This window comes from Egretta garzetta, unplaced genomic scaffold (genome assembly GCF_000687185.1).
Source record: "Egretta garzetta isolate BGI_Z169 unplaced genomic scaffold, ASM68718v1 scaffold10, whole genome shotgun sequence".
In the NCBI taxonomy this organism is placed as follows: Eukaryota; Metazoa; Chordata; class Aves; order Pelecaniformes; family Ardeidae; genus Egretta; species Egretta garzetta.
The window spans coordinates 114,842-130,977 of NW_009258268.1; the positions used below are offsets into that span (position 1 = coordinate 114,842).

Sequence of the window (16,136 nt, forward strand, 5' to 3'; positions counted from 1 at the left end):
AGGGGGTGGGAAACAAGCAGTTATAAAAGAAGAGGCCAGAGTAGTGCCAGACAAGTGAGAGGGAAAAAATATGAGTATCAGCCAATTACAGACTCAGCTGGAGAACTGAAATGGCCATAATATAAATGTTGCTCATTTCACATTCATTTGTTCCAAATCTTTGCCCCTGAAAATTTAACAAAGAGCAGAAAGGCTCCATGGCTTATGGGCGATGAAAGCATCTGCCTTCTGCGCGAGACACAGATGAGAAAGAAAGTAACTGCATTCAGAAGAGAAGTTGGTGCTTTCTTTGCTGGTCTGAAGGTTGCAGATAAATAAGGTACTGCTTTGTGTGCCTGCAGTTCAAGGAGGGTTAGCTTGTTAAGCGTGCGAGTTCCCTGGGAACAAAGCTAATGGCGGGAGGGGACTTGGGGAAAGCAACCTGTAAATTACACTGGCAAAGCACGTGATCTGAAGCAAGGGCGTCTCAGCTAGCAGTGGTGGGGCTGAATATGTGAAACAGGACCTGCTACAATGGAAAGCCCAATTTATATTTAATTGCTGGTTCATAATCAGTTTTATGGGCTGAAGCCTTATCAGGGCTACAAACATTCATGTATTTACGAAAAGATTTGTTCTGGTGTCATCTAATTAATTAATTAATAACAGACATCCTGGGCATCTTTGCATCTCCAGAATTTGGGGTTTGAGCTGGGGAAACTGAGGATGGAAAGGCTTGTCAAGCACTGGAACGGGCTGCCCAGGGAAGTGGTCGAGTGCCCATCCCTGGAGGTATTTAAAAGTCAGGTAGATGAGGTGCTTAGGGACAGGGTTTAGTGGTGGGATGGCAGGATTAGGTTAACGGTTGGACTTGATCTTAAAGCTCTTTTCCAACCTAAACAATTCTATGATTCTATGATCTTGGTGTTGGAAATCACATCTAGTAGTTCAGGGAGAAAAGATCGATGTGCTCTGCATTACAGTCCTCCCACACCCTTGCAAAGTCACTTGGTCCTGGAGTACAGATGGCCAGAGGCAGGACAGCAGGGAAGGAGGCAGATGGCCTGTGAGACATAGCTTCAGCTCATTGAAGCATGGAAAGGTAGCAGTCCCCCATTACACCTCCCTACACCCAGAGGGATGCTGGCGCGGGATGCAGCGTTCATCAGCCTCCGGAGCAGGAGTGCAACAGCCTGCAGGGGCAACGGGGGAGAGGACCTACCTCCTTTGGAAACTTTCCAGCCTGTCAGCGCCGAAAGGAGGACTCTCAGATGAGGTGGGGAAGGTGAGGAGGTGAAGCGGAGGTAGGCTGATAGGAAGGACTGGAAAACAGCAATACTGAGATTGCAAGGCTGTAGGACTAACTACTTGTATAATGCATACCAAACTTCTAATACTCAGCTCTCAGCCTCAGCTCTACATCGTGTCTCTCTGACCTCCTGGAGGGAGTTTTACGCAGCTTCTGGACTGCTCCACCAGCAGCCCACTACATTTTACCACCCTCAGGATTTCAGGACAGGGGATTTTAAGCGGCTCTTTCAAGCAAACTGAATTGGCACCTCTGCATACCCAGATGCCAAGGCAGGAGGCCGCGGGGTAGTGATGGGAGGGACTCGAATTGTTTTGCCGGGACCTTGTCTTGCAAATGGTAAACCACGTCTGAGGCAAAGACCTGCAAAAGGAACTCCACCCTCTCCTGCAGCTCGTCGAGGTGGGAGACTGAGTCCAGGCACTGTTTTAATTCTTGTTTCTCTGCAGTATCAGAAGTGGAGCTACTAGCTGCATGCTTCTTTCACATAAGAGAGAAAACTCTGAGTTGCCTTTGTTTTCTTCCTTTTTTGCACACATTTGGCTTGACCACCTCAGCAGAGCGACCCTTGCCACTCATGTGGCCTCGTCGCATCCATTTTTCACATCTTTCCTTTGGTGCTCTGCCCACTCTCGCTTGCTCGCCGTAGTTTCATTTCCTCAATTCCCCGCCACAGGCTACTCATCTGCAACAAAAACGTCAGGCCAAATGAAGAAAGGTAAGATCAGGAGGCGAGGCTGGCCTCGGTGGCTCCTGGGGGTCCCATTCTCACCAGGGTTTTCAAGTTCTTCTGGCTCATTAAGCAAACCTGAGTGAGAGGGGGCACGCAGCTACTGCTCTACCTGCTGTCACCAGGGTGCTATCCTTCAAAAGAACAACTCCTCAAGGACAGCACTGTCACTGCTGCTGAATTTCACTTAAAAAAAAATAAAATCATGCTGTAAGATGACACCAGGAACCATTTTTTTCTTTCTTTTGCTCTTAGTAACAGGGAAAGGAGCAGACACCATCAATACTTTTTTTGTCTGGATTTTGAAGAATCCTGTTCTGTTTTTTACCAGCTCCCTGCCCCTTCATTAAGGCATCCAGACCATGAGAGGGAAGAGAGGGTAGGGTGCAGCACCAGACGCTGCTTGCACGATGCCTGGTCCTTTCCCACCCCTACACAGGGACTGTGAAAATACCAAACACAGCTCTGCAGGACCTGCTCTCAGCCGCTGCAGGGCCCCTTCTGAAGGGGGGAGCAGCCAGCAAAGCACCCGTGGCAGAAATGTTGCTGGGTTGCTGCTGTACTGGGATAACATTTGCAAGAATAAAAAGATGCTTTCTTGTTTGAACTCAGTTTGATTTAGATTCTCTGGCAAATTATTTAATAAAGCGCCATGCAATCGCTATTGCAGTGTAACGTTCAGCACATTTTGCAGCTGGAGACGTGCAGGTAAAAAGGGCTGAAACTAGCTGCAGAGATAAATGTGCTGTTTCCCAAGATGGAAATAACCAAGCAGCAGGGTGCCAGCCATGTCCAGACTGGCTGCTGCACCTCCTTCAGTACCCGTGAAGCAGGGGACAAACACGGAGCAATTAAAAGAACATCCCCAGGTAGTTTCCTGAGCAGGGGAGAGAAGGATGCTTGGTTTTCTATAGATTTGTGCCCTGTAAATGCCTGATTCTGCCGTTTGAGAGGGTGTCAGGTCTGATAGGAGCTTTACTCAGCATTGAAGCTTCTATACTCTGTCTTCTGCTCTCACTTGTGCGCATCCTTGACATCCTATAAGACAGCTGGCCAAGCCTGGGGGAGCACAAACGTGGGTCTTACATCTCTATCTTTTACACATTTCCACTACACCTGCAAACCTTTGCACCCCTTGCTCTCATGCCTCATCAGGTCTGTCTGAAATGAGTCAATACGTCCAAAAGTCATATGGGGAGTGAAAGAGAGCATGTATTCACAAACTCTTACTCTGCAGAAAAGTAGACTAAAAAACATGCAGACCACCTTTTTGCTGTGCGTGTCTCAGGCACAGAATGACAACACTAGAGGAAATCTTGCCCATCTCCCCCTCACCGGTGCTGCGTCTCCCATAGCCTCTCTGGCTGACATGACAGAGTCTTTGCATTGAGGGATGCTGGTGTATGCTGTTTGGGATGCTGGTATATGCTGCTTGGGATGCCGCTACATGCTGTTTGGGATGCTGCTACTACTTTCAGTTCTATCAAGGAGAGTTAAATCTCTGCTGTGCTGCAGGGAGAAAATGATACATGGCTACCAGCTCTAACAGAAGATTACAGCTCATTAGAAATCCATGTTTTTACAGCCCAGAACAAAACCACATTCACTCCTCCTTGTATCTGCTTACAGGCTTCACTGTAGCACTGCTCTGTGCAGGGAGTACTCACAAACACCTCTCTGGAATATCGAAGGATTAATCTCCTTGGGAGCGGCGGCAAGCAGAAGACTGTATTTTCTCCAGCCTTTTCTAAACTGCTTGTGAGAATGTTTAAAACACGAGGTAGCCAGCAAAATTCAACTGCTCTAGGAACTAAGAGGGGAAACATGTTCTTTTGTCCAAGTGAAAGGTACTGAAATATTGTGCCCGCTTTTCCTTGAGAAGCAGCATGTGGCAGTGGTTGGGACATAGGTGATGGGAGCAGAAGGTGCCTGGACCCTGCCATCAGCTGGCCTTGTCCTGAGTACGTTGCTTTGCATATCTGGTTCTCCTCCTACCTCCTGGAGGGGATGCTGTGGGACATGTGGGAGAGGTGAGGCACTGGAAGGGTAGGAAATTCTTCACTCGGGAGTCTGGGACAAACCGAGGAATCTCAAGTCTTTCTTGCCTGTGAAGCTTGAGTTTCCATTTCCAAAAAGGCAATGATTTCTTCTGCAATGCAATATTCTGTTAACCAGAAATATCCTGAACAGAGGATAAGACAGAACTGGCCATTGCGGGTAAGCATGAGCAACCAAGGGTGGGATTCACCTGGGCGTTGTAGATATCTAGATCCGAGCTTGTTTTCCTGGACTCACTTTATAAACAGGACAAACACGTATATATAGGACATCATTAACCTCATCCAAATATTGGGTCTAAAATAGATGAGTCAAACCCAAATGGGATTAGTTCTGGATTAAGACACCTAAAGAAAGGTGTCTGCAAGGAAGTGACAAAGCCCCTGTGGTAGTCAAATTGTACCTGGCCAGTGGACCCCAGAGCCACTGAGCCCACCTTAAAGTACATCTGTGTCTGGGCAGCTGAGTGGCTGCACACCTTCAGCCACGGTGGCTACATCTCCACTGATACCGTGGGAGGTCAGACACCAAGCACACATAGAGACACCTCTGTGTAAGGGGTAGGCATTTCATAGAATCATAGAATCGTAGAATCCTAGGTTGGAAGGGACCTCAAGGATCATCTGGTCCAACCTTTCTAGGTGAGAGCACAGTTTAGACAAGATGGCCCAGCACCCTGTCCAGCTGAGTCTTAAAAGTGTCCAATGTGGTGGCGTCAACCACTCCCCTGGGGAGATTATTGCAACGGTTGACTGTTCTCATTTTGAAAAATTTCCCTCTTATATTCAATCAGAATCTCCCCAAGAGCAACTTGTGTCCATTCCCCCTCATCCTCTCCATGTGACTCCTTGTAAAAAGGGAGTCTCCATTTTCCTTGTAGCTACCCCTTAGGTACTGGTTTTAATCTGTTATTGAATTCTTCCCTATGACTAAATCTGATTGCCTAAAATAGTCATCTAGTGCCACCTGAGATGACTTGAGGTGCCCAAGACATTTTGGCAGATGTGACATGGGGTGTAAGAGAGATCCCATCTGAAATGACTGGAGGCACCTATACTGAGGTGACTGATGAACTGAGGTTTGCAGTTAGGTGGGGTAAATCCCATTCTTTGTTCCCACAGCTACCTCAGGTATTTGTGGTGGTTGTTTCTTTAATGATTGGTTTGGGAAAATGGGCCTTTCTACTCATATCCTGTTGGCTGGACAGTCTCAAGGGTTTTATGTAGAAAATCTCTTTTTGGGGTCAAAATAGGCAAGGGAGTCCTTCAGAGAAGCAGCTGCTTCTCACTTCAGTTCCCACAGAAGAACTTCATGCCACGGCTGAAAGTTATCCTGACCTTTCTCCGAGCAAGGGTAAGATGGGTGCTCTCCATGCAACATCATTAGGCAATCACATCCAGACACGCAGGGAATATTGGTTTGATGCTTTTATTAGCAAAAATTCCTACTGACCACTTCACTAAACACTTATCTTCCATGTACTACTCAGTGCTGCTTTGGTATTCATGACAAAGAGGCGTGTGATGCCTCATGTCCCTGAATACTACCTGAGAGGAGCACACAGGTATAAAGCTTTGCTTCCAGATGGGGCGATGCTTCTCATTTTGCTCACCTGCTCCACATGCCATCATCTCCAAGCGGTCACAGTCAAAGGGCTGCCCTGCTGTGCACAGGGAAGGAGGGGAAAACAGTCCTGTTACTGGCTGGAAAGTATCCCCTCCCTCCCATTTAAGAATGTGATATTCACCTGCAGGGTGTGCTTTCCTGAACAACAGCTGAAGGAAAGACAGAAAAGATTACAAGAAGTTTATATCTTTTCCACATATGGCTGTTGGTTATGTAGAACTGGGAGACATGAAGCTCTGCAGGAGTCAAGAGTTGGAGGCAGGGCTGCAAGTGCTGGCAGGGACTCCTCGGTCAGAGTCCTGCAAGTGGGGACCAGTGGCTGTACTGGGAGTGAAGAACATTCTCCTTCAGCTGCTGTGAAATGGGCACATTTTCTACTTGACTGCACTTTTGCACCTTCCTTTGACTTAAGGCATCAATAGCTTCTTCCTTCCCTCTGCGTCATCCCTGTGCCAGTCCAGGCACAGGTTTGCATGAGACCTGATGTAAACCAAGTTTAAATGATCATCCTCCGGAATTACCGATATAAAATTTAATGTGATATTTTTACCTTCAGCCCTTGCAGTTACTGGAGCACAGGTTAAAAAGCTGCATTTATTGCAGGCATTGATTTTTATTAAGAATGGAGCTTTGCGGTCCATCAAAAATACTCAACTTTGGAGGAAAGGCACTGTAGCTCCCTCCGCTATCAGCTAGAGTTGCCAGCATGTGAAGCCGTGTTGCTAATCATACAGCATATACACCAACGCATGATGCAGGGCAAACACAGTGCAAAGCACAGGCTGTTAGAAACATCCTTCAGGTCACCAGTGTTGGTCTAGGGCATGGTTTTCTCTCCATCCCTGGCATTCCACAGGGGTGGACAGCCATGCACAGGGTGCTCCGTGGGAGCTTCTGAAGTCACGGCAGAATCTCTGCTGCCCAGATGGGGCAAGACTTCACCCTTGCTGCAGTGCTTGCCCGGGCATCGGGGTGGGGAGAGGTGTTTCCCTGCTGCCTCCTCTCTGGGATCTGATGGGGAAAGGTAGAAGGCAGGGTTGGAAATTAAATTTCCAGATGACTGTTTGAGAAGACAAGTAAGGAAAGGTTACCCTGTGTCTAGCCCCTCATTAAGTGATGAGAAGCCATAAATGTACAGCAGTTTCCTGCTGTTATTTTTATACCAGGAGTAGGAAAGTGATTGACCAAGCTCAGACTGAAGCAAACGTATACTGATTTCCTTCCCAAAATACTCCCCCGGCCTATTTGTACCGCAGTGATTTCCAGCACTGAGGGGATGTCTTTGGTAGTAGCCTGCAATTTGCTTCCTTGAATTTGCCCTTCAATTCATAGAATTATAGAATCATAGAATCGTTTAGGTTGGAAAAGAGCTTTAAGATCATCAAGTCCAACCATTAACCTAACCCTGCCATCCCACCTCTAAACCATGTCCCTAAGCATGTCCCTTAATTGCATCAAGTTCTCTTAACTTGCCTCAAAGTCACCAAGCTTTCCAGCAGCTGAGCTGTGGGTCAAGCCCAGGCTGTGGCAGCGGGGCAGAGCTGCTGCAGGAAAGTCCTTCCAACGTAACACCCTGACTTTGTCGGGGAAGAGTCAGACAAAAACCCTTGTGTCCCTCTGGCTGACCTGCAATTCGACTGCCTGTTTTTCCAGCCTCTCCAAGAGCTTCCTCCTGGCTGTAAGAGGAGGTCGTGCTGTCACCCCCTGTCAGACAGAGGCAATTTTTGCTACAAGCTGTCTTCCCCTGCTGCTGGGGAGCACATTTCCCTTCCAGCATCTGCAGCAGCGTAAGACGGTAAATGCCAGCAAAGGCACTTTCCTTTCCCTTTAGCATAAAAGAAAGGAGAATCAAGTCATGGTTGGGTTTGTAATTAAGTGGAATAGCAACAGCTTGTATACTGCAGTTGACTTCTTGTCTTTGCTGTATCGATCCAATACTTTACACTGAGATCATTTTGTGCACAGTCCAGCTGGGTCTTGTGTGTCTGTGCATGTGGCAAGGAGCTTGAGTTTTGTCAACACACAGTGTCACAAGTGTCGAGAGCAGAAAGAGAGGACAAAAAAATTGTGATTGCTAACAATCACCATGTTTCCTGACCACCATGTGTTTAATACTTTACCAGTTGCAAAAGAAAGCAATGTTTCAGTCAAAGAAGTGCTCTAGGTCAGCAGCTCTTTTGCTTCAGGGGCTGCTAACTCTCAGCATTTCCACAGTGCCACCAGCTATCTTTACCATCACAGGAGAATGCAATACAGGCAATGCAGTGTGGTGTTCAGTGCAGGTCCATATCCCCTGTCTCACGGCCTCATGGCCACCAGTGGCCACCACCATGGGAACTATTGCTCTTCCCCAGGTATGGAGCAAACCTGGGCTGGGCTTGTCTTCCTCGGCCTCTGTCAAGCTCCTCCGTGAACGTTCATGTTGCCAGGCTTTGTTTAAAGCAGACTGAAATGCAAAGCCTGAAGCATTAGGCTTTCATAGTGGGGTTTTCTGCCAAATCCCATGTAATCCTCGCATTCCCCTTCCCTGCCCACCTCCCTGCCCGCAGCCAGCCTGTAACATAACGTCCTGGGGACATTGTGTTTTGGGAAGTGGAAGAGACACCGAGGGTGTCCCTCCGAAAGCACTATGGGGAGGAAGATGCATACTGCTGCAGACAGAAGGAAAGCGGTGGTGCTCAGGATAGATGGAGCTTTTCCATTTGACTCCTGCTGTGGCAAGGCTGATGCTTTTAACCCTGAAAGTATACTCTCTGCAGTCACATGAGACTTTTATTTGGGAAAAATCAGAGCCCCACGGCAGGCTTTCAGGTGGTTCCCAAGCTGGCTGAGCACTCCTGGAGAATGCAGTCAGAGCAGCCCTGGACAATATGGTAAATTAGGCACCGCAGGTTTGCTCTGATCTGATATTAGACATTCGGTGTTTGCATGAGAGTTTTAGGCAGCCAATGTTGAAGACTGAAAATTTTATAGTTAATCTGTAAGTCCACATGTAAAGGATCTGTCTGAACTGAGCAGATACCCTTACTGTTATTTAAACCCCCCACTTTTTAATATATTACAAATACATGTATTTACTGGAGGGTAGGGCTGGGATCTCTCTATTTTTCTTATCCCACAGCAGGCTGTGTAACTACTGACTGGATAAGACTAGAGAAATGAGTCGCTTGTTAGTCAGTCATGCTGACTTACTCAGCAACACGTATTTGCCTTTGAAGCAGAGAAGCCCCAGCTGCAGACACTTGTCACCAGAGGCCCCCATCAAGTGGTACCCTTCCCACTATGGGGGCTAAGCAACCACAATTAATTCCCAGAAATGTCAGCTCTGACCAGTCCGATCACACCAGGTTCTGAAATGGTGAGATGTGAAGTGTAGTGAGAAATTTGTAGATTTGGTAAAAAAAAAAAGTAATTGCTTGTAGTCATAACCAAACCTTTACTTGCTTTATGTTCTTTGAGCTTAGAGGATGCTCTCGGACCACATCTTTAGGCTTTTCTCTGTAGCTGAGAGGGCTATGAGTCTGTTCTGTAAAAACAGGGAGCAGGGAGTCTTCTGTTATCACTGGCCTGAGGGAGCATGAAATTGAAAACGTCAGCCATTGCAAGGCTTATCATAAAAGTATGGGAATTGCTTAGACCCTTACATCTAGCAATGTATGCAGGCAGGAAAGCAGATGCCTGGACAAACCAATATTTGAAAACATATTTCCACAGTTGGTTGGTTTTTTTTTTAATTGACCTTTGTTAGCACGTGACCCTCACCAGAAGCTGTGAAGAATGCTGTGTATTCCCTTGGTACTCTGTGTATGGTTGTATATTTGTTTTCTTTATTAAAACCTGGACAGAGGAAAATGGGCCAGATTCCACTCCATTACCCCTGCTCAACTTAATCAGCTGCATGGACTTGTGGCAAAATAACGGCTTTTGATGGATTATATCCAGAAGCCCACTACTAACACGCATGGTAACAGATGCTATAAAATTGCAGAGAGTAAATGTTTGGCAATTCTCCTCGAACACGGCAACCTTGTGCCGGCAGCCTCATGGTCCAGTTCTGCCTCCTCGCTCACAGGAGTGCTGTGTATGAAGCAGAGGGAAATCCATTTTGGTGTTGGTGGCACTTCTGAGGGGAGGGAGGATTTGCAGAACCACAGAATCTGGGAAAAAATCAGGTTGGCAGGGACCTCAGTAGGTCACCTGCTCCAAACCTCTCTGGAAGCAGGCGCTGATGGGTGCAAGCTCATCATGTGCCTCCATCACACTTGCCTGCAGGATGCAGGGTTACGGGGGCTGTTGTGGGGTTCACCTCTTAGACATCTGCAATGGACACCTTGCCACCTGAGCCAGCTCCCTGTCCTGTACTCATGGTCAGCAGAGAGAAACGGGCATGACGAGGGTTTTGTCCTGCTTCGAAGATGCCGAGGCAGCTGTGGTCAGGTGAATCCCACCCAGGAGTGCCCCTATGCAGCATATTTGTTGCTGCTTTATCATCAACATCAACAGGCAAAATGACAGCATGAGAAAACGTGTTACTGCGCTGCGTTCAGATGAAAAACCTAAAATAAAAAATAAATAAAAAGCTCTTTTTTTTTTTTTTTTCTTTCTTTCTTTCTCTCCCTTCTGGTTGATCGGCAGCCCCGGGGCAGATGAGCCACTTGCCGTGCCTGCCCCCCAGCCTGGCCCCCGGGGAGATGCAGTCCCCCAGAGTGGTGGGGAGGAAGCGTGGGCGGCCCCCGCTCCAGCCAGCGCCCATCAAAATGCCCGTTCACAACCTCTACTCGGCACCAGCCGGTGCTTTGCCGGTCCTGAAGATCCCAAAGAAGAGAGGGAGAAAACCTGGGCACAAGGTAGATATGCGTTTTCCTTCTCCACCTCCTCCTGGGTTTAATAAATTTTCTCCTAGAATTTCAGGTGAAATGCCGGAGCGGAGGCAAAGTTGTGCAGGTGTCAGGCGGAGCAGTGCAAGAAAAGCAAGAGAAGCCATTTTCTCTTCTACCCGAGCTGGTGAAAAATAGAGGGAATATATTTTTTTAAAGTTTACAATTATTTTATTTTGTGGTGTTTGAAAATAACTTGTCTCCCACCATGTTGTGTGAGATGGCTGTGTGCCTTCTGAGAAGTGTTTTTCTCTCGTTGTCACTTTTTTCTTCTCTCTCACTAACAGTGATTAGAAATGAAATGAAATAAAATGTAAGGAAAAGGAAAGGAATAAGGGGGAGTGGAAAAAAAAGGAGAAAATAAAGCTAATTTCCCAAGGGAAAAAAAAAAGGGCATTTTAGAAAGCAATGAGATGTCACTTTTTGAGGAAAAGGCAGTTTTGAATTGTCTGTCTGCTCGCTTTGGGGGAAAATCATGCCCAGCTCTCAGTGCAGCCCAGGTGGGGAGGCAGGGCTAAAGAGATAAAGAAACCTTGAGCGCCTTCAGCCCTTCACGTGCTGCCAGCGGGCTGAGGCTCTCCCACCATGCCCCCCAACACCCCGGTGGGCTCAGCACCGGCAGGAGCGGGGATGCTGTTGCACCTCAGACCAGGCAAAAATGGGACCACAATGCTGTGGGGAAGGGAATTTATTCTGCGGAGTGAAAACGAGTAGTGAGGGGTCTTGTTGTCAGTAGATTGCTCTGTTACTCTCTCCATCTCTGTCCGCAGACAGCTAGGGGCACCGTACATGTTTGCTGTGCACTTTCCTTGTTTTTAATGGGAATGGGTGCAGGCATGCAGTCTGTTACACAGGGAAGGCAAACTGCTGGCTGCTAGAAAATAGCAGCTGCTTAAGTTCCTGATGTCAAAACAGAAAAGCGAGCTACAGGAGCGGTGCATGCACAGGACCCATCCCAGCCTTCCCTGGAAAAGAGCTCAGCCCTGAGTGTTGCTCGTCTCTTCCCTGGGTCTCTCCTGGTTCAGAGGAGGCAGCAAGGCCCCACGCGTGGTGCTGCTGGATGAGCTCCGGGCACAGGAGCACCAAACGTCTCAGCTCCTTGGGTTTGGGCTTTATCTAGAGTAGGCTACCCTCATCGTTGCCTTTCCCTCCTTTTCACCTCCTGCCAGACCTTCTTCTTCCTCCCATCCTCCAACCACCATCCTCCCTCTTCTCTCTTTTCCACACAAGCCCTCCTCACCACCCCTCTGCATCCCATTTCCAGAATGCCCTACTCCTCTGCATCCCCCCACGCAACACCTACTGCAGGAGCCGCCAGTACCTCAGCCCGTAATGCTTCCTCCTCATCTGCCTTCTCCCACCTCTGTCCATCCCTGCCCTCCCTACTTCATCCCATCCATACCCCTCTCCGCTATGGAGGCACGTTCTGAAGGCACGTTTCAGTACGTGCTGAAAACAGACCTTGCATGGCTAAGAAACAGTTCCAGCCACACTTTCCCATTTCTTCTGAAAAGGCTTAACTTTGGTAACGTGAATGCTATAGCAGCAGCGGCCACGCAGAGCCAGCTCAGGTGTCTCTCTTGGGATTACCGCAGAATTTTACAGAGGTAGTCCAAAATAGAGCTGCGTGTCCAAGATAGGACTGGGGCAACTACTCTAGTGTTTTGTAAAGTGTGGAATATGGAAACTCTTACTATTTTTCACTTCAGTGTTAGGTTAAAACTCTGGGACAGAAACATCTGAATTGTTTTACTTGAGTTACTTGTTATTACCAATAACTTAAATTATTATCAGTAATGTTGGGTCACTTATAAGCTCTGTAGATCAAAACCATCCAAGTCTGGGATAATAATACTTTGGAGATGTGGTGAAATTGAGTCCCTGAGATGATTAAGTGATTTGCCAAATACCACAATGACCTTGTATGCAGAGTTTTGGCAGACCCCAGCCCTTCTGCCCCTGCTTGTCTTGCTGACCCCCATTTCTTATTCTGCATTTACATTTTATATGCAATTTGAAAAAAAAATATAAATTGCTAGGGAGTATGTTTTGTTCCACCCCAAATGCACCCATCCACCTGTGAAAAAGCCTTTCACCAACCGCCCTGTATTTGCAAGTGGGAGAAGTGAAAAGGGAAACTTAAATTTCCTAAAATGCTGCAGTAATGTTGCCCGTCAGACCTAGGTGGCAGAGCAGTCGATTGCCATTGCCTTCTCTTCTTCCAAAGGGAAGCTTTCCCCCGCTCTGGGTACCACACATGCCTCCTCCCCATCCCCAGGGAGTTAGCGGGGAGGCAACCACATCCCTCCTTCGGTGGTGAACCTGGGATGATGTTATTTCTCGGCGAGTGATGGCGAGTAAAAAGGCATCCTTTTATAACTGGTGGCTTAAGTTTCTGGAGCTGACAGTCACGAGCTGCAGCATCCGAGGCATCTGGCCTGGCGCTGTTTATTTGCGCTATAGGATTCTTACACCAAGGCAATGTTTTCTGTGAGCTGCTTCTGTGCGCCGTGCGCTCTGCTGAAGTGAACCCCTCTCCATCACCAAACACTTCCCCAGCGTGAGTCAAAGATTACATTTTTTGATGGGGAACTCTTACTTGATTTAATTAGCTCGCTAATTGTATGACTCTCAGATATCATGAGACTTAAACGCATTTTAAAAAATGACTCCCTGCCCAAATGGCAGGCGACCAAATTCTTTATAGCAACCAGATAGCTGAATTATTACAGAACAGATGGAAAAATACTTCTGAATTTTTAGGAAACTAGGAATTTACAGCCTAGATTTAAATTTATTTTGACCAAGATGTGAATAACAGACATTTTTAATCACATGCTCTTTATAGCCAGATGACCCATTGCCTGTTTTCATTGACATTAAAGCAAATATCTGTGTCTTCCTAAAATGGCATTTCACCACGCTTCACCACCAAGCGAAGTCCTTTTCCTCGTTACCCTGTTTATTTTTTCACAGCTTTGGTTATAAAATTTCATCAGCTGTTTTCCCAAAAATGGTTTTGTACCTGATGTGAAACCATTTGCCATAAAATGCTACATTTTCCCTAAATACAATATTCTTTCTGACTGTCTGAATCTCATTAGGAAAAAGTCTATTCTGGCAGCTAGGGGGTGGTTAGTAGATGGATCAGTTTTATTTCTCTGCCTGTGAGTGAGGGGCGGCCCTGAAGAGCCGCCCGGAAAGCCCTTATGAGGGAAGGCTGTGTTAGCATCCGGGGGGGGACTGGCGGTGTTAAAGACATTGGAGCAAGACGCGCGCGGGGCAGCGCTGCGGCAAAGACCACCACATCCCTCCCAGAGGGCAACAAAACAATGGCCCCATCCAAGCAGCCCGAGGGCTGTTTGTCACCCTGTGCCACTGCAGCAGCTCCTGCCTGGGGAGGTGGCCCCAGCCCAGGGCGAGCGGTTGGCCAGGTCCTTGCAAGCTCCCGCCAGCCGGGGTGGGCAGCAAGGGTTGCCCTGCGCAGGACGATGTGTGGAGTGTGGAGCAACAATTTCCATTACAGGGCATAGGTTCCCCTGCTGCCCTAGAAGTCACTATTAACGATGACAAATAAGCAGTCAGGATTTGGATGCACTGGGACTGAGATGGCCCAGACAAGCTTCAGGTGCCCTGATTATTCACCTGTCCTGTGATATAGCCTTGGATTTCAAGGTTGCGTACACTCCTCTTAAGGTTACCTGACCCATTCACTGAAAAATACTTAGGGGATGTAGGAGGCTGCGGGCAGACTCCCAGGCATCATTTGCTGTCTGGAAGAAAGGTATTGCATGACACAAGAAGAAAAGGTGAGAAAGACTTTGGACTGTGTTCTGCCTTTGCCAGCACAGTGCTGACCTCTCTCTGCTCTGGTGACTGAGCTGAGCCCTGACTTGCCTCGTGCTGAGCCTCCTCACCCACAGCCAAATGCACAGAGAGTGTGAGGTACAGTCAAGCATCCCAAAATCTGTACTCAGAAGCTCAGTGCTTCCCTGGTGCAGGCTTAATGGCACCTTTAATGGCACATCAGAAGCCCACACGGCAGGACCAGGCTGGCCCAGGCACTCACTGTGGTGCACATCTGTGTGCATATCTGCAGGGGTTGGAGCTGGTTTTCTCTCCAGCAGCAAAAGCTCTTGTGGCCAGGAGGTGCCTGCAGGGACAGGGTGAGTCCCAGCCTTTTCTAGCAGATATTTCGTCAGGACAAGGGACAACCAGTATAAGGGAACTAGGAGCCATAAAGATGAGGACCTATGATCGAAGTGATTTAAGGAGAGTACAGGGAAAGTTTGCACCTTGGTTCATCTTGTTTCTTTCCTGTGTCTTTTATTATACAAGCTGACAGAGAACTTGTTCAGAAGAAGAAAAAGCTACCTGGGAAAAGTTCTTCCCTCTCTTTCACATTTTTTTTGGTGTGGGATGACAGAAATATCAGCTAGATGAGTCCTGACTGCTCTGAAAGGGTGTGCAGATTGTAACAGAAACTCCAGGACTCAGCAGGTTCCTCCCCATCCAGGGCCGCTGCATACGCAGATGAGGCTGCATCCGGCATCAATGGCACAAAAGCCCAAATTCTCTCTGCCTTTAATGCCCCATGACTTTGGCAAAGTAGACACACTTATTTTTCTTCCCTAAACCTCTGATCAACTTTCTCTGATCTCTCTTCCATGGTAGAAGGTCCCTAAGACCAGAGGGGCTGGTTGTACATCTTGTTTTAAAGCTACCATTGCCTTTTATATCTCATGCTGTGCATATTAAAACTTGTGACACTTGTTATCCAGAAACTGATTCGAATGCCTTACCGCAAGGATTTCCCAAAGCGCTCTGACAGATTTGCTCTTTCTCCTTCTTTCTCCCTTGTTCTCTCTTCTTCACCGCTTTTTTTCACTTTTATGCATATGTGCTCTCTACTGCCAAGCTCTCAGTCAGTCAGATGGTTGGTTGGGTTGGCTTTTTGATAGAGAAGGATCAGTCCAAGAAAAGGCATCTTTAAATTACATACTTGGAGATATAAGCTTAGTGATATTCAGGGACTACTCAGGGTCTCAGTGTCCAGAAAGTATTTAAGCCGTGTTTGCTAGTGTACTGTCTCTTGTAATCAGGCATTGTTTTATTTTGATCTAATAAAGACACATTCTCTGCTACCCCTAATAAAATGGCATTTATCTGTATCCAGAGGCTGTAGAGCACATACTGTTGCAATTAAGTTTGCAGTAAACTGTTTGCTAAACCAGCAAACTGCCAAGAAGGGGATTCCAAGCTAGAAAGTTTACCCAAGTCTTGCCCTCTGTTTATTTGCTCTTGCACATAAGCCTGCCTGAGCCTCCAAGAGCCAGAGAATGGAGAAAGAGGTCTACTGGGCACTGTCCCACCTCCACCTCCACCAGGCTGACGGTGCTGGTGGGGCAGCGCACGCTCAGACAGTGCACAAGGCTCAAGGGACGGAGAGGGGACTCATGTGCCTGTGTTTGGGGCCACTGGGCTGTGAGCCAACAAGGGGGATAAGGAGCCAACACAGAAGTGAGGCAGAAGTTAGTAGGTGTGCTGTCTCCAAAAT

The 16,136-nt window shown here is 47.6% G+C and overlaps 1 protein-coding gene across 1 annotated transcript in view; it reads left to right on the forward strand.

Moving 5' to 3' along the window:
• Positions 1-10,393: 10,393 nt before the first annotated feature.
• The window catches only part of SCML4 (Scm polycomb group protein like 4), a 45,114-nt gene continuing 39,371 nt past the window's right edge, over positions 10,394-16,136 (forward strand). Inside the window, exon 1 of the mRNA XM_009649273.1 lies at positions 10,394-10,549. Within this exon, the coding sequence (XP_009647568.1) occupies positions 10,394-10,549 (156 nt within the window). The remainder of the gene's footprint in view (positions 10,550-16,136) is intronic.